General features: G+C 33.6%; 1 protein-coding gene across 10 annotated transcripts; it reads left to right on the top strand.

The window, feature by feature from the left end:
* LOC100646420 (neurexin-4) lies at positions 1 to 26,926 on the top strand. 10 transcript variants are annotated; one of them, XM_048408174.1, is made up of 28 exons: positions 1 to 254; positions 7,825 to 8,156; positions 8,655 to 8,812; positions 9,009 to 9,112; positions 9,389 to 9,741; positions 10,214 to 10,382; positions 10,460 to 10,575; positions 11,036 to 11,142; positions 11,216 to 11,561; positions 12,074 to 12,351; positions 12,919 to 13,159; positions 13,241 to 13,471; positions 14,006 to 14,413; positions 14,884 to 15,087; positions 15,262 to 15,661; positions 16,227 to 16,474; positions 16,564 to 16,842; positions 17,227 to 17,426; positions 17,487 to 17,784; positions 19,086 to 19,236; positions 19,366 to 19,540; positions 19,961 to 20,123; positions 20,308 to 20,486; positions 21,539 to 21,965; positions 22,551 to 22,582; positions 23,196 to 23,366; positions 25,916 to 25,970; positions 26,415 to 26,926. In XM_048408174.1, the coding sequence occupies exons 2-28, from the start codon at positions 7,838 to 7,840 to the stop codon at positions 26,561 to 26,563; spliced, it is 5,961 nt and encodes a 1,986-aa protein (XP_048264131.1). In that variant the 5' UTR covers positions 1 to 254; positions 7,825 to 7,837; the 3' UTR covers positions 26,564 to 26,926. The 10 variants fall into 10 exon arrangements, with proteins under 10 accessions (XP_048264131.1, XP_048264129.1, XP_048264130.1 ...); XM_048408172.1 differs by having other exon boundaries at positions 22,551 to 22,627; XM_048408173.1 differs by having other exon boundaries at positions 22,548 to 22,582.
* Positions 26,927 to 26,985: the final 59 nt, after the last annotated feature.

Genomic DNA, 26,985 nt, shown 5'->3' with positions numbered 1-26,985 from the left:
TGAGTTAATGTGTCAGTCGTAAGCGCGATTCCGTCGCGTCGCGCACTTCGACACACCAAAAGACAGAATATCGTTTCAAACAAATTCTTTTTACAAATTTTACAAACGAGCCTGATAACAGAAAATTCTTCTATCGCGAATAATTTTAGTAACATAATATCTTTTCTGTCGCGAGTGAACAATGATCGGTGTGCTTGTTTAGAAGGTGTTCTCTTTGACTTCTTGTGAAGATTTTATGACTATGTTTGGAACGTGTAAGTAATTTAGTTTCGAATGAAGATAATATTGATAAGAATTAGTTGTTAGTTTCGGAATAATTTTTGGGGAGGGGGAACTGAAATTCAATGGAAATGATTAATTTGGAAATTTATGGAAGTGTCATCTGCCCTCATCATCAGAAAAATGAAAGAAACAAACAGTAATTTGCTAAAAATAAAAGTGCAGACATTTGCCAATATCGAATTAATTTATGTCACTGAATTATTTAAAAAATTTGGTAACGTGAACTTAATTATCCTCAAATCTACCGATACTTGATTATCTGTAATAATCGGTGGAGAAATTAATATGAACAAACTTCGAAACAATTTCGAAATCTTGAAAGATTCGATCTACCGAATCGTCTTCAGACGCGACAAAACGTCTCACAATATCATGGTTCGCGAAAAAGTGTAAATTATTATTCAAAAGTCGACAAAACAAATATTTTTCTCTTCCAAATACTTGCTTTTGACACTTTTTTCAAAAGACAAAGCACACTTCTGTACTCTCTGCTAAAAATAAAAATCTTCAAATTTGTTATTCGACTAACTGAAAAAATGAAGTTCTACAAGGATTTGGCCTTAATTTCTTATAAACAGTACATTTGACGAGAGGAGAAAAAGCGTGTAAAGCAAAGAAGGGGAACATTTTTAAAGCATGACACAAACGCACTCGAGCGACACAGCGATTATTAATCGCATCAATTAGAAGATCGTTCTTAAAGATTCAATTCGGTTAATGAAGCAGACTATCTCTGAATAAGAATCAGCGCCGAGATGCAAACAGATGCAGTTTCCTTTAAAAAAACACTTTCGATCTTTAGTTCAACGATTGAGGAAACTTTATATACACAAAGAATTATCGCTATCACGCTAACTTCTTATGCACTTGGCTCGTGCTACTATTTCCATTATATCAACCTGTTGGATCATCCATAGACGCGGCCAGATTTGAGCATATTTTATTCGAAATAATAATAAAGAATGGCAAATCGTTTGGAATGACGAATCGTTTTAACCAATTTATTACTTTTAAAATTAACTTTGTCTTCTATTAGAATCGATTTAAATTTTCGAATAATTTTTTATTTCGATTATTGCTTTTGAATAATACGATTTAACTGATAGTGTCTAACAATTTACAATTACTCCAAAGAATTTTAAAAAGTGCTGTACTACCAACAAGATAAATAATTTATAGCATTCTCATATTAAACATAATAAAATACTTTATTATATTTCGAAAAATCACGCATTCGAGAATTAGATGTCGCCTACACAAACCTAGAGGCGACAATGAAAACCGCCGCATAAAAATTTTCTTATTCGTAAAAGAAGCAACGTGCAATGATCCTAGACAATAGTTACATCAAACTGATTCATACTGGTTAATTCATCATTTCTCATTGATATGCGCGTTAGCGTTCAACTCTTAGAAGATAAACTTCCTTTATGTAAATCCTAAATCGTTTCCCTTCAAAGGATAAGATCGGTGTAGCGCCCTACGTGATTTCCGGTCATGCAACAGTCCTCTGGTCTTAAATAAAATTGATCCCATGCGTGGAGATGGATTATGAGTAATGGATTGCTTTTCATTCGAGGAATCGAGAGACGACGATAGTATTCGAATTCAGTGGATGCTGATTCGTGACCCGGATACGTTAGGTGTTCGGTTAAAGTGTAATTCCTTTTCTTAGGGAAGCGTCTCCTTATCGTGTGAGCTGGGAAAGACGACTCTTGATAAGGTGACTTTTAACATTTTCACGATACTCTCAATCTTCTTGATTCTAAGACAAAATAAAATTTGAACAATTAACTTTTACATTTGTTTTTGCAATATTCTCTGATATTTTTAACTCTAAACCAAGCTAAGTTTACATCGTGTGGATCATAAATGACCAGCAACCGTTTGAATTAAATTATGTACTTCTTAAGAATAAAATGCTTCCTGTATTTTATATGACGAAAGCTATCATCGCTGATATTTATCCATTATAAGATGGATATCATAGGATATATAAATTAGAATTAAATATTCTGAAATTAAATAACCTGAGTCGAGTTTAAAAATACATTGTCATCGTCGACGTAAGATTCGAGATTCGAGATTCGAGACATGTTGATTCAGCCTTTGTAATTTTCAACCCTACACGGAAAATATAACATTACAAGATTCAGATTTTCAACCATTTGTTCGTTTTATTTAATCTCATTTATTGCAATCTAATCAAGTTTATATCCATAAAAGAAAAGAAGTGAGGAAATCATTTCTCAGAAAAATTAAACGTAGTTGCTCTAAAAACATAACGAAACCAGTGAAAAGAATAATAGAAATAGAACCTCCTGGTTTTATAAGAAATGAAACAAAATTTCCTTGAAAGCGATATTCTCTTCTTCTTTTAAAATTACATCAATTATACAAACGTAGTTATTGTGTGGTGTTATGACTTTACTACGGAATATTACATTTTGTCATAGAGTCAGAAACTATATTTATTATACGATAACTTTTTATTTCTATTTCGATATGAAGGAAGAGCTTAAATTTACTCCACCTCTACTTTAACTAGGTTAGCTCGAAAAAAATTTTTATTGATTTTTGAGCCGTTTAATTAATCAGGAATTCTAAGGAAGAAAAAGAAGTAAGAAATTTGATTGCTCATTACGTAAATGGAGAGCAGGAGTTCTCTTCCTTTTCTTGAAGCCTTCGCTTTAAAGCCTGCTCACTACAATGACCTACTCGCCAGGTTTGCTCGATATATCGATTTTCTGAGGACAACAGGAGTGTTCATGAAGAGCTTGCTACCTTGCTGTTTCAAAATAAGAAACTCGCCTACTGTGATTCGCAAGTGAAATAATATAGAACGTGAACTAAATTGTTCGATTGCCTGAGATGCGATTTTACCTTACTTGTGCGTTCTTGAATTATTTAAGTGAAACGCGTCAATGTTTCTTCGGACAATTAGTAACGAAATTAAATCAGTAGGCTAATAATGAAATTTCAAAAATATTCTGGTCAATTCCGAGGCCCGAGTTTGTTGTCATTTGTCAATCTTAATGTTCGTAAGGATTTTGTACTAGAGTTCCATTTAAATCGATAAATTTCGATTTTGGTGCTTCAAATTCGATAATCTTGGTATTTAAATCTACTGAAACCATATTTATTCGTAGGTGCATTAAATGGTTTCATGAGAGGAACTTTGGTATTTCTAAAATGAATCTTATTCGGGTCACGATATTCTAGAAGCTGTACATATAAGTTTATTTTTCTCGTAAAGAAAATTAGAAATTTAAAAGAGCTTTAAATTCAAGAAACTGTATTAAAAATTTCGGAAAATATGAATGGCACATTAGTCTGACGCTGTAATTATTCACATAAATATATTCAATACGAAAAGAGTAAAGTGCCATTTATGAATCTTCCATGATAATTTTTGAAATTTTATTCGAAAAGTAAAATTTCACGTTAGACCGTTCGAAAATTTCTCTCTAAAATTAATGATGAAATATAAACCAACGAAAACCAGAGGTTAAGGAGATAAAGGGATTATGCGAAAACGTATTGTTGGTTACGAGGTCGCAATGGAAGTCAATAAACCATGACGAGTAAGAGAGTGTAACAGTCGGAGTGGTATTAATAAATTAGTGTCTAGTTGCTACAAGCAGCGGCAGCGGCAGCAACAGGAGCATTAACAGAAGATGGTGGAATAACAGACAGGAGAAAGGAAGAAGAATAGGAAGAGGTGGCGGCAATGATGGAGACGAAGATGAATAGCGACGCACTTTCGATTCACTTTTTCGTATGTTCTCCAGCTGTTTAGTCCCTTCAAGGTGCGATTCATATTGAACTTAGAAACATTCGATTATGTATACTATATATGTATAATCAATAATTTTTTATGTTAACCATTTGTAATATATTTTGAGAAACATTGAAGGTTTTGGAAAAGTGGCATTTCTTGACAATTTCTTAATCTACTAAATTCAAATAAAATATTTCTAACACATTTTTACAAGCATTGAAACGCCTAGAAAAACAATACTTTTTTTATAAATTTTAATTCATAAATTAAACTTTCTGTCAGAGACATGTACCTGCTAGGAATAATCAGTGAACATGTTGAAATATCGAATACCGATATTAATAGCTACAGAATAGTTACAGAATACATTGATTGTCGACCTATTTTTGCTTTGTATCATAGTAATCTCGAGTCCGTTAAAGTACTCTTATAGAACATTTTTCTCTTATTTATGCCTGCAAACAAAGTTTGGTCAGAAAAACTGGGACACCCTATATGATTATCAACGACAGTTTTATTATGGTGGAATTGTATTTATCTGAACCATGTAGGTACTTCGTGTAATTGGAATTTATTGATTATACATACCATTATCCACGATTGCTTATTCGAATAATAGGGATTTAGTTAATCAAACATTAAATCAAATTTTCCTGCAATTAATGGATTTCAGATAAACGTAATTCTATTATATGAAATGATTCAATTGCGACAACGAGATTACGAAAATCACTGACCATGTTAAACATAACAATTTCGTTTAACAAGATTAAAACAAACAATTGAAGAGCAATAGAAAATTCTTGCTTCTTTCACATCTACCCTGTTTCTTTCTTAAAATTCAATAACTCGCAGATCAAAATACAATTTCATCCTAAACAATTTCGTCCTAAAACAATTTCATCAAACAAAAAATCGAACGAAAAGATCAAATTTCTGCTTGCATCCTTTCCAACTCGAAATCCAAAAACTTACAAAAATGACACGTTCAAAAGCACACTCGGATCATAGCAAATCGACCGAAACTAACATCACACAAACATCCACCCAACACCAACAAACATCTACATTCGTGTGCTCGCGATTAAGGCCATAGTTACAGCGAATATGTATTCAGACGAACTGGCGTTCTGACGAACGAAACATCTGAACACTACGACACGTACACTTATAGTAATCTATATACATACTTTTAATTATTGAGAATAATAAGAATAATATAAATTGTCGATTACGTCGACACATTGAGTTCCTCAGAACGTCGAGTCGTCGAAATATGCATCCGCCTTAATCACAGCCTAAAACTCCACCCAATACAATCTGTGTCGCAAGAGTGGCGTACTGGCGATATCTACGAAAGTTTATATCTAATGAGACAAAGATCAAGTTTATATTTAACGAGGTCCTATCGAATAAGCCTTGTCTTAAAATATTTCAATTTCGTTTAAAGTCTACATTATTGAAAAGATCTGAATATTTTGAAATGACTGCTGCATACGTTTGAAGCGATCGTCCACAATGTCACTGCGTTGGACTAATCGTCCGAGTCATCCAATGCCAATCTCAAAAAAATGTTTGGTATTACGAAGCTCAAATTGAAAGATGTTTTAAAGTCAAAAGCTCTAATAATGCGCGTTCGTAAAATACATAGGGTACTACCTGTATCCGTATCTGTGGCAGGCTGAAAAATGAATAGAAAGGGTGACGAAACTTTGCCAAACTCTCCAATTTGCCAATCGATAACAGAGAAAATTGGACGCGTTATTAACTAAAAGCGTATTAATAGTTTAAATGTACTATCGATCCATACTAAATTATTTACAAATATATTAACTTTTGCTGAGATCTATATTAAAATGCATATTAAATTTCGTACAAATATATTCATTTTCGGTGAGATATCGTCAATACGCTCTCGTAGGACAAACTGTACTCCTCTCGTGTTTATCCCTCTACCAATGTTGGTGAATCGATTGAAAATCTTTGCGGCGGGTTCCTCGAAGCGACTGGAATCATCTCGAGGCGATCGGCTATTCGCGATGCCGACGAAGAAGGTGGCATTGTAAGAGCGTCTCTGGTCGTTGATCGAGAAGGTGGCAGAGTGTCGCGTTCGAACGAAGAAGAGGAGGAGACGCTTATCGTGGCCGGGCCGTGACGGTGCGTGGCGGCGTGTGCACACGCGTGTCGTTCGTGTGGGATCAGATTATCGGTGTGTCAGTGCGAAAGAAGACAATTGACTCGCAGCCGCCGTCGTGCTTGCCGGGGGCCTTCTGACGTCACATCCTGTCCTCTAGCTAGTCGCGATCTCGTTTGGACCACGGCACATCAAGGTACGCAGATTCGTGCGTCCTCAATGTTTGGACGCAGAAAACTGTCACAGACCGGCCTAGCACGTGAGATCCGACCGCATCTCGCCGATCTGCTCGATCCTTAAACTTCGTCTTTTCCTTTTTTCCTATCTTCGTACTTGCGCTTTGCTCTTCTTCCACGGAGCGACCACACAATTCAAAACGTGAAACGTGTAGAATGAAATTGGAGGATGTGGGTACGAGAGAAACCTACTTCGAAAGTGATTTTTTTCGGTTGGATTTTTTATGTGAATTATGGGCGGAGGAGTGCCGTTGAGAGCGGTGGCTAGGAAAGTGTGTGGTACGGTGAAAACCGAAGAAAGGACTAATTAGAGTGTACAATTAAGTTGAGTTTCCGAGACAGTGTGTCAGGTGTGAGTAGCAGTCCAGATTGATATTAATGATCGTTGTCGATGGAAGTGCGGATTTGAGATTGGTTTTTAATTGAAATTTTTCGACCGTTTATTTGAGAGTAAAACTGATGTACCATAATTCAACTATTCAGTGACCGCGCTAATTAACTACATTTTTTAAATTTTGATATCACGGTAGATTAATTTCTTAATTTTCTTCATTTCTTCGGATTCTTAAATTCTTAGATTCTTAGATTCTTCAGAAATTGAACGATTAATATTGATGGAATTAGTGAGCTTAGTTTTATATGGATCAATTGGATTTCGTTGAAATACGTATGTATTTAAATCGTTGTTTAAAATTAAGTACCGATTCTTCTGCATTTCCAAAAAATGATTGGCAAACTAGATAGATCGATAAAAATAATACAAATATTTTAACTCATAGACGTTCCTTTCGAAATTTTCTTCACTTCGGAAATCGTCGTTGATAATGGTGCCACATTCTTGATTAAAATTAACTCTCTGCTCTCTTGCCTGATACTATTCTTATTTTCTAAAAATAGTTACTAAGCATTTTTTTTTAATTAATGAAAGTAACATCATGATCTTTTTAAGACGAAATTTTCAGCAATGATTTTTTCTATACCATGCACTCTGTGCATTTTTGAACCCTTAAAACTAAGATGCACAAATATCTGAAATCTACCAATAACAATCCTAGATTTCTCGTTGAAACTATTTGTTTAACTGTTCACATTTCCCAAAAATTATTCCTAGAAACGGGTATGCTATAGATGTATAAAAATGACACCAACATTATTTTAACTACTGGATATTTTTTGCAAAACAGTTCTAGCACTCTGTTCTCTCTTTCACATTTTCCAAAAATTATTTCTAAAAATTATCAAGCTGTAGAAACTAATAAAAGTAACTCTGGAATTATCCTAACTTATCCAACATTCTTTATACGAAACCTTTTTTGCCTTCAACAATCCATAATAACAGCATCCTCTAAATAAAACACGAAATATTAGCTGAATGTTGCTCGATTTTTCAGCAAGAAAACAACGATGATCGACCACAAAAGATGGATCTTCAGAATCCTCGTTTGGGCATACGTTTACGCGATCGTTTCAGCGAATTTAACAGATTCGTCAGAGATCGATCTGTTCAACGAAATGGACACGTCCACTACCACGAAGAGGACGTTTCCTGACAGGTGTCTCGTGAAAACTGAACCAGGACCATGCAAGCAGAACGTTCAAAAATGGACGTTCATCAAGACTGAAGGAAAATGCAGGACTTTTCTTTACGGTGGCTGCTTAGGAAACGAGAATCGTTTCAATTCGGAAGTTGAGTGTCTTTACCATTGCGTGGGTGGTCCTGAACGTAAGGAAATACTTTGATTACTTTTGTCATTTATTCAATTATTTGAATATCGTGATTGTATAATGTAGTAGAAAGAGATGAGGTAATTGGAAGGCACAAATCGATTAGTATAAAAATACAAAAATAAAAAAGGAGATAGTAGACTTCTATTAACACCAGTCCAGAATACTCAATATGTCCAATTGTTAATTTTTTACAGAAATTTTATTAATTTACAACGATGTATTTTTAGGCGTTTGATCAATTTTTTTTTTTGTATAACATGTGAATGAAATTTTTTCTCCTTGTATTGCATATTCTTTTTTATATAATCAACTAGAAAAATCTTTGTACGGTTTGTCTCCTGAAAGAGACAGATATTACGCAAAATCATAGGACACAGTAAACTAAAAGATGCCACGGAAAATTATTCCATGATTTAATTTTGATAAAAACTTGGTACCGTTTCAGAGAAAATGTAATTTTCGTGGTATTTTTACTGAATTTCTGGTTTCTTAGATACACTGCCACCTTATTTGATCACAAAGGGAAACGTATTTGTAACGAGCACTGCAACCACGAACACACTGCCTTCTACTACCGCCATCACTCCACGACCAACGTTTGCACCGCCGGAACCAACGAAACCACCTGTACCAAAGTACAAAAGAGGAAAGGTGAACTAACTTCGCTAAATCTGCCTCAAAATATATAGCATACAAATATATTTAATTTGATTGAGACAAATAATTCAAATATTTCATAATGTCACGGTATTAACTATAATTAATCTAATAATTCATCGCTTAACAAAGGAAATAATTAGGATAGCAAATTTGTTAACGAGAGTACACTCAAAGAATTACTCGACAGGAACTAACTTTCATGGAGTCTGGCTACGAGAAGACTTTTATGTTCGCGCAAAGTAACACGTTTATTCAGCTGGACGGTAGCGGTATAAAACCTTTTCAACTTCGGTGAGTAATCTTAACTATGCTTCAAAGAATTTTAAATTATACGCATGAATCACATGAAGGACAAACTGATTAACGACATTAGTATATAAATTCTTCCGTATCTTTAACATTGAAATTGAGAAATCTGTAAAGAATGAGATCGATCAGTTCCACTTTTGAACAATTTATATAATCAAGCCAATGTCGAGTTATCAATCTCTTGGCACAAAAATACGAGAAATCAACTTTAATAGGAAAATCCTGATCCACTATTCTAAATATGGCTCTAATTTGCAGACTGTGTCGTGAGATATCTTTCAAATTTCGCACGAAATTACCCCATGGTCTACTGGTCTACCACAGCGTGAAGGATCGACCAGAGAGCTTAGACCCTTATGCTCTGTACGTGATCGTAGAGAAGGGCCAGTTGAAAGTGGTGCACGTGTTCGGAAAGCGGTCAACCAGCCTGACCGTTGGCGAGGGGTTGAACAGGGACGAATGGCATAGCGTTCTGGTGAGAATCGACGTCCATGGAGCGAAATTGATCGCCAGGGTGGACGATAAACAGGAGGAGACAACGCTCGAAGTTCTGGAGCACGCAGTCAATTACGGAGTGTCCGAAGAACTCGCGTCTGTCGTCCTTATTGGAGGTAATGAAACTTATTTTTTACTTCTGATTTGCTGATTTCTGATTATATATCTATAACCGAAGTTTACGCGTGAAGAGTTTAACGACGTAAACGTACATAATATGTATAGAGCGTTAAAAAATCAAGATGTGAAACTTCAAGAATACCTACACGGTACTCACTGAAAGAAGTTTAGCTAACTGTACAATTTTTAATGAGTTTCCGTATTTCTATTTGTAATTTGCATTCGATTAATTTATATACTTTAATATTACGAGCGGTTCTTCCTCTATAAAGAAATGTCCCGAAATATTTAAATTAGATGTTGCTAAAGTTAAGAAAAAGAAAAGACGATTTTGTCGGAAAATTCAGCCAATAATTTCAACTGATTCTAAGTCGCTAATAGTCCATTGATACAATGAGAATTAGAAAAGAAAGGAAACCGTAGAATATATTAAATCAGTTTTCTCATGAATTACACAATTCTCGTTAGGGTTGAGTTCCGAGGAGAGACTGCACGGCGTGAAGTATATAATAGAATCGTTTGTTGGCTGCATAAGAGATATGGTTCTCAGCTCAGGCAAATCGGCCAGCGATTTGTTGCCCATTCAGCCTCTGATTGCCACGAAGCACGAAAATGTGAAAGAGGGCTGCATAGACAAGTAAGGGACTCGTTGAAATATATTACGATAATTGTTATCACTATGTTCGAATGATTCGCTTGATAAACAAATTTCAGATGTAGAACACGAGAGAATCTCTGTTTCATCTCGAGCCAATGTGTGAACCACTATAATAGTTTAACTTGCGACTGCTTTGGGACGAAGTACGAAGGAGAACGATGCGATGTATACAGTACGTAAAAAGAAAATAGTCCTTCGTCATTTACTTACATCAGGAAAATAAATAACCCGCTTATAAAATGATAATTTTATATTCGATCATAGTTATAATTATAGGATTTTTTATTTATTTAGAAATATTAGAAATTAAAGTTTCCAATGATTTCTATCTTATATGATAAGTTTATTGATAGATAGAATTTATTGTTTATGGTTCACCCGATATTTCTTAGGCAATTTATCCACGATACTACATAATAAAATTTTATTTCCATGAAATATAATCGTACAGAATTTTTGTTTCTCGAAGAATCGAAAGAATTTCATATATTTAATTTAATTATTGACCGTGTCACTAGGATATGAACGTAAACAATATATTTTACCTACGAAGGATTAACATATAGGATTTAGATGCAAACTTTTGTCTAAACTTTCTGACACATCTTGTATAAAAGAATGATATATTTCAGCGGCCACGATCTTAACATTAAGAGGTTCTTCATACGTCTCGTTCCGCGTTTACGATTGGAAGGACAGAGTTCACTCGTCTGTGAACAGGATAAGCCTTGCATTCAAGGTACTTAATAAAGAAATTTTTATCTCCATCAGCAGAGAAATTTCTCTAATATTTCTATTAACTTTTATTAAAGACGAAATGGGACGACTCGGCTTTATTTTACGCGTCTGGTGAAATCGATGGAACGCCACACTACATAGCAGCATACATCATGAACGGATCAGTTCACGTTGCATTAGATTTCGGCCACAAGTCGAAAATCACGACGAAGCTAGGCGATTATATCACCTCGAACCATTGGAATAATTTAACGATATTTCATAATGGATCTTTGGTTTTCGTTAGTTTGGACGATGAAATCAAAGTGCTTGAAATTCCTGGCGAGAATTATAATATGATCATCGATCCTGAGATCTACATTGGCGGTGGTCCTGAATTGCACAAGAAGAAAGGCCTTCGGTCGTATAATAATTTTGCAGGTACGAATCTTTGTCAATTATTATAATACTTAAACTACAGCCAATTACTTTGAAATTTTATATATCAAATCAAGGTGATTTCCATTTTCACTAAAAAAATTGTAAATTATTTATCCGCTACGCGATTAAGAAATATCAATTTCTCTTTTCTATATATCACTTTATTAATTTACTTTTCACAACTTTTTAAGGTGTAATACAGGGAATTGGTCGGACAATTACTCGAAAGAAATTTATCCTTTGAATGGCACCGTAAATTCTTTAAAATTGGCGACTCTTTTTTCAAGCTAACTTTTGCTTGTCTAAGAGCTGTAGCGATTTTCATATTTGATATTTCATTCCTTTTTAAGTGTCAACAAATTTACATGACTCGATCACCTAAGAACATCTTGTCGCTGTTGTTTAATAATTCAGTGATCTGGATATGTTTAGAAGACGCATATTTATAGCAGTAGCACACGCTTGTATGCCGACTCCAAAAGATCGATGGAAATCGATTAAATTGGTTTCAGGTTCGCTGAAGTACGTTTTCTTCAACGACAAGTCCATTATTTATGAGTTGAAACGTTCCAACCCCATGGTGCATTATATCGGTGTATTGGCGCCAGAGTATTACGAGGCAGATGTTGATGTGATTCCAATAACGTATCCGTTTGCGGACAGCCACATTTGGTGGCCAATAGCACGCACCGATTCCCTTAAACTGAGCTTCGACTTCAAAAGTTCGAAACCGGTGGCTGTGGTCGCGTCAGGGAATGTGACAAGTAATCGTAGTCTTGGATACTGGGAGGTACGTTACGGACATCTTATTCAAAAACGATAATCTAAACGAATAGATTCCTTTCAGAAATATAAATTTTTCTAGTAAAGTTATAGAAAAATTTTCTAGCAAAACTTGTATAATAAAGTTATTGGGGAAGTGTTCTTAAAGAAACTTATATACATAAATTTAGCATATCATCTATAACTTTACTGTACTATATAAATTTATACTTTGTTCGTTGGAATCCCATAAGAGTTCTATTTCACACCTGCTGCCTTTAGTATCAGATTATAAGATTAAATCATTCTATAAATAATAGTGTCTCGTTTTTTAACGAAACTTCGAAATAAAATGGAATTTAATTGTTTTAATTTTAATCCAAACGATAGATTCCATTATTATTTAAAGTTTGCTCAGATTCTTCGCATTATTCTTCCAATGCAACAAAATTTCAAGCTGACTTCCTTCTACCTCGATATAGAATTTCGGTTAAAAAAGACATTCTAAAGTATTATCAAATTTAAACTGTCAAGTATCGCAAAGTAACAGTATCTTTAATTGTCTATTACGATTTACGAATTTACAACTGATCAGCTGCGCGTGATAAACGACGAAATTCGCTTTCAACTGATCCCGGTGTTAACGGAGAACATCACGGTCTCCACCGCCGTCAAATTTCCCCCTTACAATACCTCCTGGCACGCGGTCGAATTGAATTACACGAGAGGAGAGCTCAGTGTCCTGGTGGATTATCGGAACAAACACAGCAAACTTTTCTCCATGGCGTTCGAATTGGGCGACAAAGTTATCATCGGAAGTGGAAAAAGCAACGCGGGTAAATTCAACATTTTTTTTTTTTTTTTTAGAAACTACGTGACCAGAATGTTAAATTATAACGCGTTGCACTCTGCCTCAGGTCTCGTTGGATGTATGCGTGAAATACAGGTGAACGACGAGAGAATAGAACCTAGACACGTGATCAATACCGATAGAGTGATCGGCGAGGTGGCCTTGGATAATTGCCAATTCGTCGATCCTTGTACCAGGCCGAACACTTGTGAACATCAGGGGAAATGTTCGGTGACAGAGGACAGAATTACTTGTGACTGTACAGGCACTGGCTACATCGGGAAAAATTGTCACTTTAGTAAGCAAATTTGTAGATTTGTTCGAAATATTAGAAATAACGTGAAAAATTGTATTTTTAATTAATCTTGACTATCTCATCCTATGCTGCGATACATTTTTTGCCGCTAGAGTATTAATTTCTGTTTTATAAAGAAAGAAAAAAATAATAATCAAACATTACGACTACTAAAATTTTTTAAACAAATTAATCTTTCCCACGAATGCTGAAGTTCGACTGAGTAGCCAACAACGTAATAATCTATTAGATTGTCCGAAAAGTGTCTTTCTTTTACAGATTCGTCTTTTACGACACATTTTTATATAAACATGAAACCTAATCTGTCGAACGTTGTGATCTTTATTTTGATAGAGTAAAATGGATCATACGTAATTCGATAAAATAATATAAAACGGAAAATGTTTTGTATCCATTATTTCCTTATAAAACGAAAGAAACTTTTCGGACGACCTAATATTACAGCGTAATAATCTATCGTGGTAAGAAAATTAATAACGCGAGTAAAAAATGGTACAAAAATATGTAAAATTTCAGCTATATACAGAAAAACCTGTGAAGAGTTAGCGTTATTGGGATATACCCAGGACAGAGCTTACACAATCGACATCGATGGAAACGGTAGATTCCCTCCAGCGAATGTAAAGTGCGAGTTCCAGTCTATCGAGGACTCGACAAAGACTATAGTAGAACACAATCTGCCCTCACAAGTCGATGTTAGATCCACTGCAGAATCCGATTTTTCTTTCGACATCAAATACAGAGAGTTCACTGCAGAGATGCTACAGGAATTGATCTCACATTCGTTGTACTGTAGTCAGTACATCAAGTACGATTGCTATAAAGCGCCATTAGAATTGCACAGTGCTACATGGTTCATTAGCTCGAAAGGAACCACCGTAGACTACATAGGAAATGTGACCAGGGGATCCTGTCCTTGTGGAAGTGAGTATTAGAACTTTCACATAATATTATCTTCTATTCGTTATTCGTTAATATAGTAATTAATTATAGCGTTCTGTTCATTATATAAAAACCATATTTTAACAAGAGTCCATATGATATAAAACGTTTCAGGATGAATTAATTATCTTATCTTTAATTATCTCAATCGCGAGATTTTCTGATTTATACGAGACACAAGAAACCTTAGAAAAATTATGCAGCACAGGGATTAAAAGTGATTTTTATACTTCATAAAATAAAGAAGTAAAACAACAATTATCATAAGAAATACTTGAGATTTCATATTATAGCAAACGTTACAATGATTTTATATTTCGTATCTTCTATGTAGAAATGAAACTTTCGTAAATAGAGTTCTACTACATTTTTTGTTCGAAATTACCGTAATAATCAATATAGCTGGCAATGTATTAATATTAATGAAATATTGATTTCACATTTACGTTTAGTGAACAGGACATGCGTCGATGCAAATCTAAGCTGTAACTGTGATGTTCTCGCCGGAACCGCAGGAAAATGGCTGTCTGACGAAGGATATTACGAAAGACCAGACTCCTTAGGCATCACCAGTATGGTGTTTTTGCAACAAAAAGATCTCGAGGACGATGCACAGGGACGAATTACCTTGGGACCGTTAGAATGTGTCGAAACTAGTAAGCGATGTTTCTTTATCAAATTAAATTAAACTGTTTAGAGCAATTGGTTTTTTAGATTCAATTGCTCTCATGACGCATCTTCTACATTCCACACTGATTCGTAGATTTACAAATTTGATCGCGCTCGAGAATTGTTAATTATCGTTAATTATTACATTCCTTAATTTTTAGATACACAGAAATACGTCGTCACTTTCACGACCTCGCAATCATACATCGAAGTGCCTGGTTGGAGGAAAGGAGATATAGCATTCAGTTTTCGAACAACTGGAGAAAAGGCCATTCTTCTATATCAACCACCAATTAGAAGCAATTATCCATCCTTCATGGTTGCTTTGACTTCAGAATTTCGATTGACGTTTAACTTTACTCTAAATACTGGTACTATCAGGGAATTGGAGGTGCAGAGCATAAGAAAGTTGAACAATGGCGACTGGCAGAAAATCTGGATCGACTATAATGATTATCACGTCAGATTCATGATCAACACCGACTATCAAATGGTTGAATTGTTACCTGAAGAAGAGTTTGGGCCATTCGAAGGTTCTATGTTTATTGGCGGAGCCACCGCGTGAGTATTCTTTTTTAAAGTATCTTCTTTAAAAAAAAAAAAGAAATATAGGAATATTTAAAGAACGAAAGGTTTATGGATATTAAAAACATTACGAAAATGAGACTGAATATTAAAACAGTAAAATATTATAAACTATTAGAAATGTTTGAAGATTGAGAAAAAGAGGGAGAACAAAGTACTGTAGAAAAATTAGAAACCTTTCTCAAAAATATCTTAGAAGATAACAAAACCCACGAATAATTAATGCTTATCGTGGAAACCGAATTATGTATTTTGTTAGTCTTTCGTGTATAGTATATTCTCTCATTTTCGCTAATAATCTCCCAGGTGATGCAACGCTGATTAAACACTAATTGAGAAATAAATATCCGAAAAATTAAAAGAACAAAATATTAGAAGAATTAGAGAAACATAATAGAAAAATGAGGCTACGAACATAGAAAATATTAGTAACTATTAGGATTGATCGTCGTTTGAAATTCCATTCAAAAATGAAAAATATCTTCGTAGCCTCAACGACTTGGCCAAAATAAAAGAATAAAAACCCACTCTCGTCTCTTAGAGAACACTTGAGGACTTCTTCAGTTCGCCAAGGACTCATCGGCTGTTTCCGTGGTTTGGTTGTGAATGGGGAGATTTTAGACATTCACAGCTACATGTCGGTCCACCTATCCGAGATCATAAAGGACTGCAAACCCTCCTGTCAACCTAACAAGTGTCAGAACGGTGCCAGATGTGTAGAACTGTGGAGCAACTTCGAGTGCGTCTGCGAGAACAAATGGGCTCACCTTGGCACCTATTGCGAGACGAGTAAGCTTCTGCACCCAATTTCAAATCTTCACTGTCTCCTATGTATTTCCACATTTTATCTCTCGATTCTCGTTTTATCGATCATTTAGATATAAACAACAAAGCCTTGACATTCACTTCCCAAGGTGCGTATCTCAAAAAGAATTATTTTGGTAAGGACGAAGAAAGCGAAGAAACAGTAATATTGAAGAGTATACTATTACAAAATATTCTGATCAACTTGAGGACTTATGATACTCATTCATTAATCTTGTATGCGAATGATCATTTGAATAATTTTGCTCATCTTTACATCTCGAATGGCACCAGTATAGTGTATCTATTCAACGCTGGGAATGAGATTAAGAACATCACCGTGGAATATCCAGGTAATTAAAAGGGATATTTTATTAGGAATATTATTTTAGAAATATTTTGGGCTCTTTATTGAACCTGCTGCAGTCATTAAATTGTCCCAATCTTACTGTTAATTATTTTAATAGACGTAACATAGGAAATTATCTTATTTTAAAATTTCACTTTCATAGTATGAATTTTTTGTAGTCGTATGAAAATACTGTTAATAATACGAACATTAATATATTTGAATTATTGACATTTATATTTTTTGCATTAACTAATTAGCATATAAGTGCTATAATAGATATAGTGGTGTTCCAATACTTTTTGTAATAATTTATAATATTGTAGCCAGTAATTTATAATATTTTATATCTTAACATAGCAATATATAACGTACAAGCATCTTCCAGGTGTGAACACAGGAATTTCGGTCCAAATCGCGATAATTCGGAACGAAAAATCAACGACACTTCACGTGAACGAGTACAACTCTACCCTAAACGCCACTCCAATTTTGCTAGACACGTACTCGAATAAACCTTGGATAAATCCTGAAAAGGAAGTACTGGCACCTCAGAGGCCACCAGCACCGCCCAGCAATTACTTCCAGGTGAGATTTCAGGCTTTCAAATTGAATCGAATGTATGCAATGATCAAAAATTTTACATAGGTGAATCTAGGAGGCTTCGATTCGAATGATCTGCTGAGGTTCGGCAAAGAAGATATGCAAATTAAGGGATATGTCGGCTGTCTTCGTGGATTGATGATCGGAGAATATCTAGTTGATTTGCCTAGCCTTGCGAACGAGGCTAATCACGAGGGCAGCAAAGGAGTGCTACCTAATTGTCAGATGAAATGTGACGCTACCCCGTGCAAGAACAACGGAACTTGTACGGAAGATTTTGGAAGACAGGAGTTTTCTTGTAACTGTGAATTAACGTCGTACTTTGGGGAACATTGCGCTGATGGTGAGATATTTTTGCTTTAAGTATATTCTTTCGAAGCTTTTTTTTTGTTTCTTTTTTGAGAAAATGATTTGAACAACAAAATTTATCCTTCTTTGATTTATGAATTATGGAGATATCTTGCAACGTGATATTATTTGTACTATTTACGAGATGAAATAGTTTCTGTTTTATTATTAGGAAAATTAAAAATATTTTGTCCGACTCATCCGATCATTAAATAATTTAATAGATTTACCTAGTACAATGATTAATTTATTCGATCGCAATGATGGATTTGCTTCTTTTTAAAATATTATATATATTAATTTAGAATGAATCCATCGATAGAATAAATTGTTTATAACATTTCTAATATTTCATTCAATAAAGAATAATTCATTCGGTTTCTTTCGTTAATAGAGAGGAATTAAACATAGAAAAATTAGAAAACGTAGAAAACGATGCTGAATGTAGGAAGACAAGTGTTTTAAATTTTATGTGAAATTCTCTTTCATGTGAAACAACATTTAATTAATTAGTTATAAATATTAAAATATGAAAAATAGGCACGCGAGATATCTTCAAAGAGATCGCGTGAACGACATAATGTCACGTGATATCTCATCTACGAATATTGCACGCAGTATTCATTAAAGTAAACAAGAAAGAAACCTCTAATAAACTTGGATCTAAAACTCATTTGCGTCAAGGTTAGAAGACATCGCGTGTTAATAGAAAACGTTTTCACATGAAACGTTTAAAATGTTAATTAGTCATTTGGATACAATGCACGTTTTACCAGAAAATATTATATGCTTTTAATAAATAAATCATATACATAAAGATACGATAGATAGGATCTGAAATCTATGTTTCTTAAATATTTATTCTTTCTTTCTTATTTATATTTCTTTCATTTATCTTAGCAGATACACAACGTGTTCTTATGTTTCGATGCAACCTTCTTTCGACACTTCCCATAACGATACAGAGACCAATTGAAAAATAAATTAGACCAATAAAAAGATGATGTCACTTAGAGTTTTATGCGATTGTACTTAATAAAATCAATCTTGAAAAATAAAGTCATCGCTCATTTACAAATGATAAGACCTTGAACAACTCATAGATTATCTAAATACTAAAGATATAAATTGTGTTAGATAATATTAAATTATAATAATAAAAATAATTTGAAAAAATAATTTCTGCTACACTGAGAATCAACTATTACATTTGAAAATTATTACATTTCTCTAGAGATTTACGAGGATTTTGAAACTTATCAAATTCAATAGTACAAAATTTGCGTTGTTTGTTAGAAAAGGGAGCAGACTTTAGTGGCGAGAGTGTTCTGCAGCGCGAGTTCGACCCAGTTGACAAAGTGAACCAAGTGAAGGTTCAATTAGCATTCTCAACTAATGATGTTCAACAGCATACCATGGTTCTTCTACTTTTACAAACAGAAAATAAGTAGGTCTTTCGTCATTTTTCTATGTTTCTAATCCGTACACTATCAATCAATATATTTTATATTTCAAATTCGTTCCAATGATAATCACGATCTGAAATCGCTCTTGAATCCTAGATGTCTTTTGAAAGATTTTTTTTCAGAAACTACTACTTGCTGGTTGCCTTGTCGTCACAAGGTGGGCTGATTTTTGAAGAAGACAGAGAAGGCTCCGTATATGAAGTACGTTTACGTCCAGGAAGATTCGCAAATGGAAACCGACACAGCATTTACTATGTTCGAGATAATAATACGACTACGCTTCTGGTGTGTTATTCTTGCTATTGTTTTAAAGCTTTTCCAGCTTTACAAGTAGACTGAGCATTTTTATGCAAATTAATATTCTTGAGAATTACAGAAGTATATATTCGGTAGAATATTAATTCACCTATCAAGTATTATAGAAAGCACTATACTTTGGATATTTTACATATTTTTTCATGTTACTTGCATTCCGTCTAACTTTCCACTTTCGAATTTTCTATCTAGATACATAAAAACAATATATTAATAACTACTTATACTAAATACAGACACGCCGATGAATACTTAAACCAAATCGTATTTGATGTAAATTGAAATGCCTTGCAACATCCACCGTTGAATATCTATAGAACAGATTAGATTTAACTTTAGAATGGCATACCATCTCCTAAAATGATTGACAATGCCCTTTACTGGTTGTAGATCGATCGCCAGCCGGTGCAAATGGTACCAATGCCAGTGTTGAAGCCGAGAGAAGACGAGGACAATAGTCCAGGCGTGACAGAAATTCAACTAGGCGGTCTGAACACGACAGATTCTCGATTCAGCGGCAATGAATACAAGGGATACACCGGCTGTCTGAGCAGTGAGTGCTACGTTAAATCAAGCCGCTATGAAAAACAAAAGTCTGTCGAAAACCGATAACAGTTTATTCGTCGACAGTAAGAGTCGAACCGTGGTTTCTAATAGAATACTGTCTTTCTTATGTTAGACAAAACGATCGTCAGCCACATTGCGATTACGAAATGACGGATACCCTCTTCTTGTAGACGTCGTGGTATCGATCAACGGGGGACCTAGCATGAAACCGCTCGAGGAATATATGCTATTTACGAAACAGGGCAGCGAAACGGTCAGGGCGACGATACTTGCTGGAGTGAGGAGCGCCCAGTGCGCGGTCTTTCACACGGAACCACGTGGCCCTGAACCACCCAGAAACGATAGCGTTGTAAGAAACTTTTTATTATCAAGCACTGTCAATAGTAAAACAATTATTTTAATATTTTTTATTTAGAAAGTCACTCACATTTAGTTGAATTCTGGTACATACCATTTTAATAGATACTGCAATATTAACACTTCGACTGCCATGGTGATCATTGGTGACCTGAGTGCTTGAACTTCTTACAATTGTAAAAATTCAATGAAAATTGACAGTTAGGGCATTTTGAATATAACCGATAAATAGAAGATACTTTGAGATAAAAAGTGTCCCGTTAAAAAATTAAACATTTTTATTAGAACATCAATAAAAACAAATATTGCATCTAACGGTGCACTGTGTTTGCATCCATATCTTTAAGGGGTAATCTACAAATATTATTATAAACATACCTTAGTAAATTACTTAATCGTAAATGCTGCTTTATAATCATATAATTGAAGTTAGAAGTGTGAACATACCTTACTATAATATAGAGAATGAGCAAATACTGTTTACTAATATCTTCTACGCGTTTCAACAATATATTCAGGACGTTTTGCTTACGACGAAATAACGAATGCGAATGGTTTGTTGAAATAAACGAAGCCTTTTTATAATATGCGCTATCAACTGTTACCAAGGCGCCACGGTGGTCATTCGTGACCACCAATAAGATAAACGGTCCATTGGGGAAGAATGTTGTCTTATATCATCAATTTATTATTATTTTGCCATTATATGCTTTGAATAATAGAAATACTCTCTTGGCATCCTGAGCAAAACATGTGATTTCGGCGTGACAGTCAAAGTGTTAAACGTTGATGGAATATTGATATTGGTAGAAGAAATCCAGTTAATGTAAACTGCGAAGAAAGTTATTGTATTAATGAACTTTTACGTGCACACGTTATCTTACCAAAGAATTTTGATACAATAGCTTTCAATTAAGCTTGACACGTTATTAGCTTCGAAATACATACTATGACGATACAAGACATTCTAATATAGTAACTACGGTATAGCAAATAACAATATAGTAAGATAAAATAAGCATTAATATAATAAATATGTCAAAGGATCGCAACAGATCCTGGATGGAGGATCCTCCGAAGAGGAATTTATATAAATCGCAGTATTCCGACGCGACACAGGAGGAACAAGGTGCTGGTACTTACATCTTCATCGCATTGTGTTGCGTATTCGTTACCGCGGTGATCGGCTGCATCTATGAAGTTTGGCGAAGCGCAAGAAAGGATCGACGTCGAAGACGCGAAGCCGGGATCGCTGGCTCGCCCGTACTTTCATCCTCCGGATCTCAAAGATGGCAATCTCAACAGTATACGGATCAACTAGCTGGTGCCGTGAAAACGGTAGGCTTCAAGAACGTGACAGAAGATGAGAAAAGACCAAATGGCACGCATAAGTCCGCGGCGAAAGAGTATAAACCGCTGGCCAACGCGGAGTCGAAAGACTTAATTAACGATAAAAGGGTTCATATTAAAGGTAAGTTTAAGATCGTAATAAATAAGCTGCAATTTGTATTTGAAGGTGCAAAAGTGAATAGAATACATATATGAAATATGTAAAATGTTCAAAATATAGTGATTATTTATTTTATATATTTATTTACAATGATAATATAGAAAATTAAATATAGAATTTTATGATTTTCGAGGATTTCAATGTTAATCAACTTTGATAATAACAGAAAGGATTTTGATTGATTGAAAGGTGTGAAGAACATAATTGTGAAACATCCTAAATAAAAAAAATAGAGTACAATAATAATTTTGAACGTAATATCGTACGTATACTTACTATTTACTGACTACTTACACTTTTTCACTCTTCATCGATACAAAACATCGGTTAAACGGGACTCGGAAAACCGAAACTCTATTGTAATAGCTCAATGAAAAGATTAGAAGATGAGCTATACATAGATGGACTACTAAGAGAATTAGCAATTGTCTTCAATAACGATAAATAGAATTAGGATAGGAAATAGAATAGGAAAATCAGAATTATTAGAATGTAAATTATCGTAGAAATAGATTCGAAATTATTTAAAATTATATGTTACAGCAGATGAAGAACCAGAGAGGAAGGAGCTCCTAGGGGTAAATACAGGCATCATCACTAAACCTCCGAAACCAAATCCATTCGTAAAGATTTTTTCTTTTTTTTATAAAAATTACGTATGTTAAGTTCTAAGCAGTTTGCCAAGTGGATTTTTCGATAGTATGTCAATCAAGGAAAATTTTTTTTTATTCAAATTGACACTATTTCATGATCGATGCGCAACAAATGTTTTATTCGTATTTGTATCTACTTTGCAGGCTCGCTTTGAAATACTTTAAAACATATCGAAATAAATAAACGAATACCTGATCACGATATTTCTTTAATGTTATATAATTCTAGTAACGTGAAAAATATTTTACAAAAGAATTATTCTGGAAATTAACGTTTTCTTCTTAGTAAATCAATTTTAGTTTATATATTGCGAAATGTTCTTAACTTTTAATTTTTACTACGAAGACGATAACAGCAAATTTTCATATTCTGATCGAGCATTTGTTATTAAATATCTCAACAACATATGCTACTTTTTACGATACGTTCCAAGGAGTGGAACGATGGAACAAAATTTATAAAAGAATTAGAATACGATAAAATGTACAAGAATTAAGTATAAATTCGATTTCTACGCATCGAATCGTTGATTTCCAGTCGATGGAAGATCTGCAGGAGGAGCCGGAACTGGAAGAATGCGAAGAAGAGGAGGCGGTTGAGGAAGAAGAAGAAGAAAAAGGAGACGATTCCAAAGAACAGAATACAGATGATGAGGAGAGACATCAGTTGAAAGGAGAACATACTGACGATAAAGATTTTGTCAAGTCGGTAAGAAAAACATCAAGAAGTTATTCCTTGAATAGATAGGTCTTTGTCCTTGAAATACGAATCCGGTCCGATATCGCAAGAATCTATTTTTTAAAGATCTCAAACTAAACGTGGAACTAAGCTAAATTAAGAAACAAAGAAAAGTGTTGAAAAATGATTTTCATGGTTTTATTACTTTGATATTCGTATAAGTTGGTTAACCCATTATGGACCAAGTAGTGGATACGGATACAACATTATCGAGAAACATAAACAAACTAACTTATCCATGTAAAAAATATCGTTTTGTAAACAGAACGTACAGAAAATGTATAAATTGGAATAATAGATACTTTTCAAAGGCACATTTGCTTATTGTATCAAAAGAAGACCTGTTTTAAGAAAAGTTTACCATACTGTAATACTGCAATATTTGAATTTCTTCCATCTTCGTACTATTATATATAAGAAGAAATGGTATTGAAATAGATTCTAAGCAAAAAGGGATAAAAAGACAGAGTTCAATAATGTAAATTAACCGAAGCAAATACAAATGAAATGTTGCATCAACCTGAAATAGTCCTTGGTGGGTTAAACTGCTACTCGATTATATCAAAATGAAGAAAAATTTGTAGTTTAAGGACAGATTCGATTTCACCACAAAGTAAATGTGTTCAAATTTTGTTGGATATATTCATTATTATCTGGCTGCAATGTGACACACCAGTGTTATTCATATCCATCTATCATACATTTGTTATTTATCTCTGTCGGCTTTGTATGTACGTCCCTTATCCTTTCTTTTTTATACATATAAATACAAATATAAATATGCAATATTGATTATGTTATACGAACAACGAATAAAACATCCTTAAGGAAATCAATTCTAAAACGTTGTGCCATCTCACTCCTCGTAAACCCACAAAACACATGAAAGAAAATTATACCATAATACCCATAAAAGTGCTAAGACGCATAAACATCATTTTCTCGGCAATCAATTAGATCATCATGTCATATGGAACACGAACAAAAAAAAAATCGAGAATAATTCGAAAGTTTCGAATGCGGATGAACATAATCGAAAATATATGTATAATAATTTCAGCCGGAAAATTCGTCTAGGATAAGTGTTGAGGAGAGTGTTGACTCATTAAACAGCAATCCCGAACACGATGACACGAAAACGCAGTACGAAGCCTAGAGGTATCAGTGTTATCGTAAAGCTTGTTGCATCGTTTGTTCTTATGATCGTTCGTTTGCTTTCTTCATTCTATCCATAATGTAATTTCCGTTCACCTACTACGATAGTATAATAGTTGATGTAAAGTGAATCTTTCTATGCATCGTGTGTATGTTTTATTTAAAATATTGATGCGAATTACATGACATAGGAATACCTAATATTGCATGATTTAATGCGACTTATCTGCAAGAAAAATTGTCCTTTCTGCTCTTCGTGTACAATGGTGTGTACAAATTTCCAAATATATCTTTCATTTTATTCCACAAGCAGTATTGTGGAAGATTTTAACTAATATTATATAACTATGTCATAATCTTTTACTTGTTATACCATCATACCCAGTATTAGTTAAAATTCTTTTAGGTATAGCTTTTGGAATATAAAATGAAAAATCTATCTGGAAATTTTTGCACAACAGCGTATATTGCATTTTTATTATATTAGCTCATAGCATATGAAAATTTATTACTCCTTTTTTTATTGAAACAAAAACGTATGTGTTCGCCTATCATCAGGAACAATGTTTGAATCGAAATATCTTTGTTATTGAGATATACGTACATATAACAGTCACTAATATTCATTAGACTGCAGAATAACTAATAGGAAAAAAGCAAAGAGAATAGTAAAAAAAGTATCTAGCAGTACTTTAGTCAAAAAATCCCTATACGAGATTTGTATACTAACCCAATTTTCTATAATTATATATTAAGTACAGAATATCATTACATTATAATGATGTTCAATTTCATATAAATTATGTTGCGGACCAAGAATGTATTTCGTGATACAATCTGCATACATAAAGAAAGGAATATTATAAGAATTAATGAAATAAATATTACAATGCTCAACAAGTAAATTTCTTTTTCTCGATAATTTTCTCTTTTTTTATAAAAATTGAAAAAGACAATATTACAACTACAGTAAGTAAGGATGAACTTTAATAAATAATGAACTTTAAGAAAATATTTGAAAAAGATATTCAATTGCATGAATGAAACTACGTATTTACCAATTTTCAGCGACAAATAATATGAAAATTTAAAAATTAACTAGAAGGAAAGTAATCTAAAAGTTTAAAATTATAAAGATGCATCAATCAATATTGCATGAATCATAAGTATAATGGGAGAAGGATCGATACAGTACATTTGAGTGCATGTTGCATTAAAAGAAATATTTTTATCATAATTTCTACAGCGACTTTCATCCTGTTTTAAGTTCTTCCATTGTTACTTGGAATGAAATCGAAATAATATTTTTTCTATCTAAGATATCGAAGTTGAAAATTACTTAAAACAAGTTTAATCTTATTTAGGCCATCACGCTAAATGGTATTGGACAACGAACGACAGTCAAAAATTTTTCTGCAGGTCAGTATTAGCTTAATTACTTGCGAGAAAATTATAATGTGTTAATAAACAATATAATAAAAAAAAACATTGTCCCTGTTTCCATATTCCGTAACTAAATAAACTGTATTTTTTACAGTTTATTGCCTTAGAAAATTAAAACTTAAAAGTATAAAAAAATAAATATAATATTAACTTGTCATTTTTAATAAATTTATAAACTAATTGATATATCATTACAAAACCAAAAGATGTTATATACGCTATATGAACAAAAAGATAAATATATTTTAATCTAGCAACATTCGTGTAATACTACAATTAAAGAAGATAAGAAAGTATAATTTTCCCCCAAGAAGTAAGCTTCTTTCGGAAGCTCTGGTCGATTGTTATACAATTATACAGGTTTAATATTTATTCCTAATATATTACTTACTTTGAGAATCTTTACGTGTACCTTTCTAGATTCTGCAAGGCGTTTCATTTTCAATCTACAACCAATCTATTTACCGGACAATCGGAGAATATTTGGATGTCCACTGAACTATGTTGGTATTGGAGAATATCAATCAAGAAATAGAAATTCCGTTGAGTCAGTATTGTCTTTGGATTAATGCTTCCCGAATATATACGAAAATTTTTTATTTCACGCCATATGCATTGTATACGCGAGCATAACTAATTTCAAAACAAATACGAAATAAAAGAATCCATATGTGTGACGATATACATACATACAATAACGAATGTTCATTAAACATTTCATGATAGTTTCTACGTTCGCGAATGCAAGAATCTATAATTTATTTTAAAAATATGTAATACTTACTGTTTGGACGTTAATATAGGTTGACACCAGCAAGGTAACATTTTCGTTGTTTTTTCATACTATATGTTGATAGATGTCGATTAAAGAAATCCGTGAAAAGTTGATGCGTTTATTGAAAAAAAGGAAACAATAAAAATTATTTCTGATATGTTTTTACTTTTACGTAATATTTCCTACAAACATCACCTTTGTAGTACTTACTTATGT

This window comes from Bombus terrestris, chromosome 8 (genome assembly GCF_910591885.1).
Source record: "Bombus terrestris chromosome 8, iyBomTerr1.2, whole genome shotgun sequence".
NCBI classification, from domain to species: Eukaryota; Metazoa; Arthropoda; class Insecta; order Hymenoptera; family Apidae; genus Bombus; species Bombus terrestris.
The sequence above is the reverse complement of the archived record's forward strand: the minus strand, read 5'-3'. Positions and strand labels throughout refer to the sequence as shown.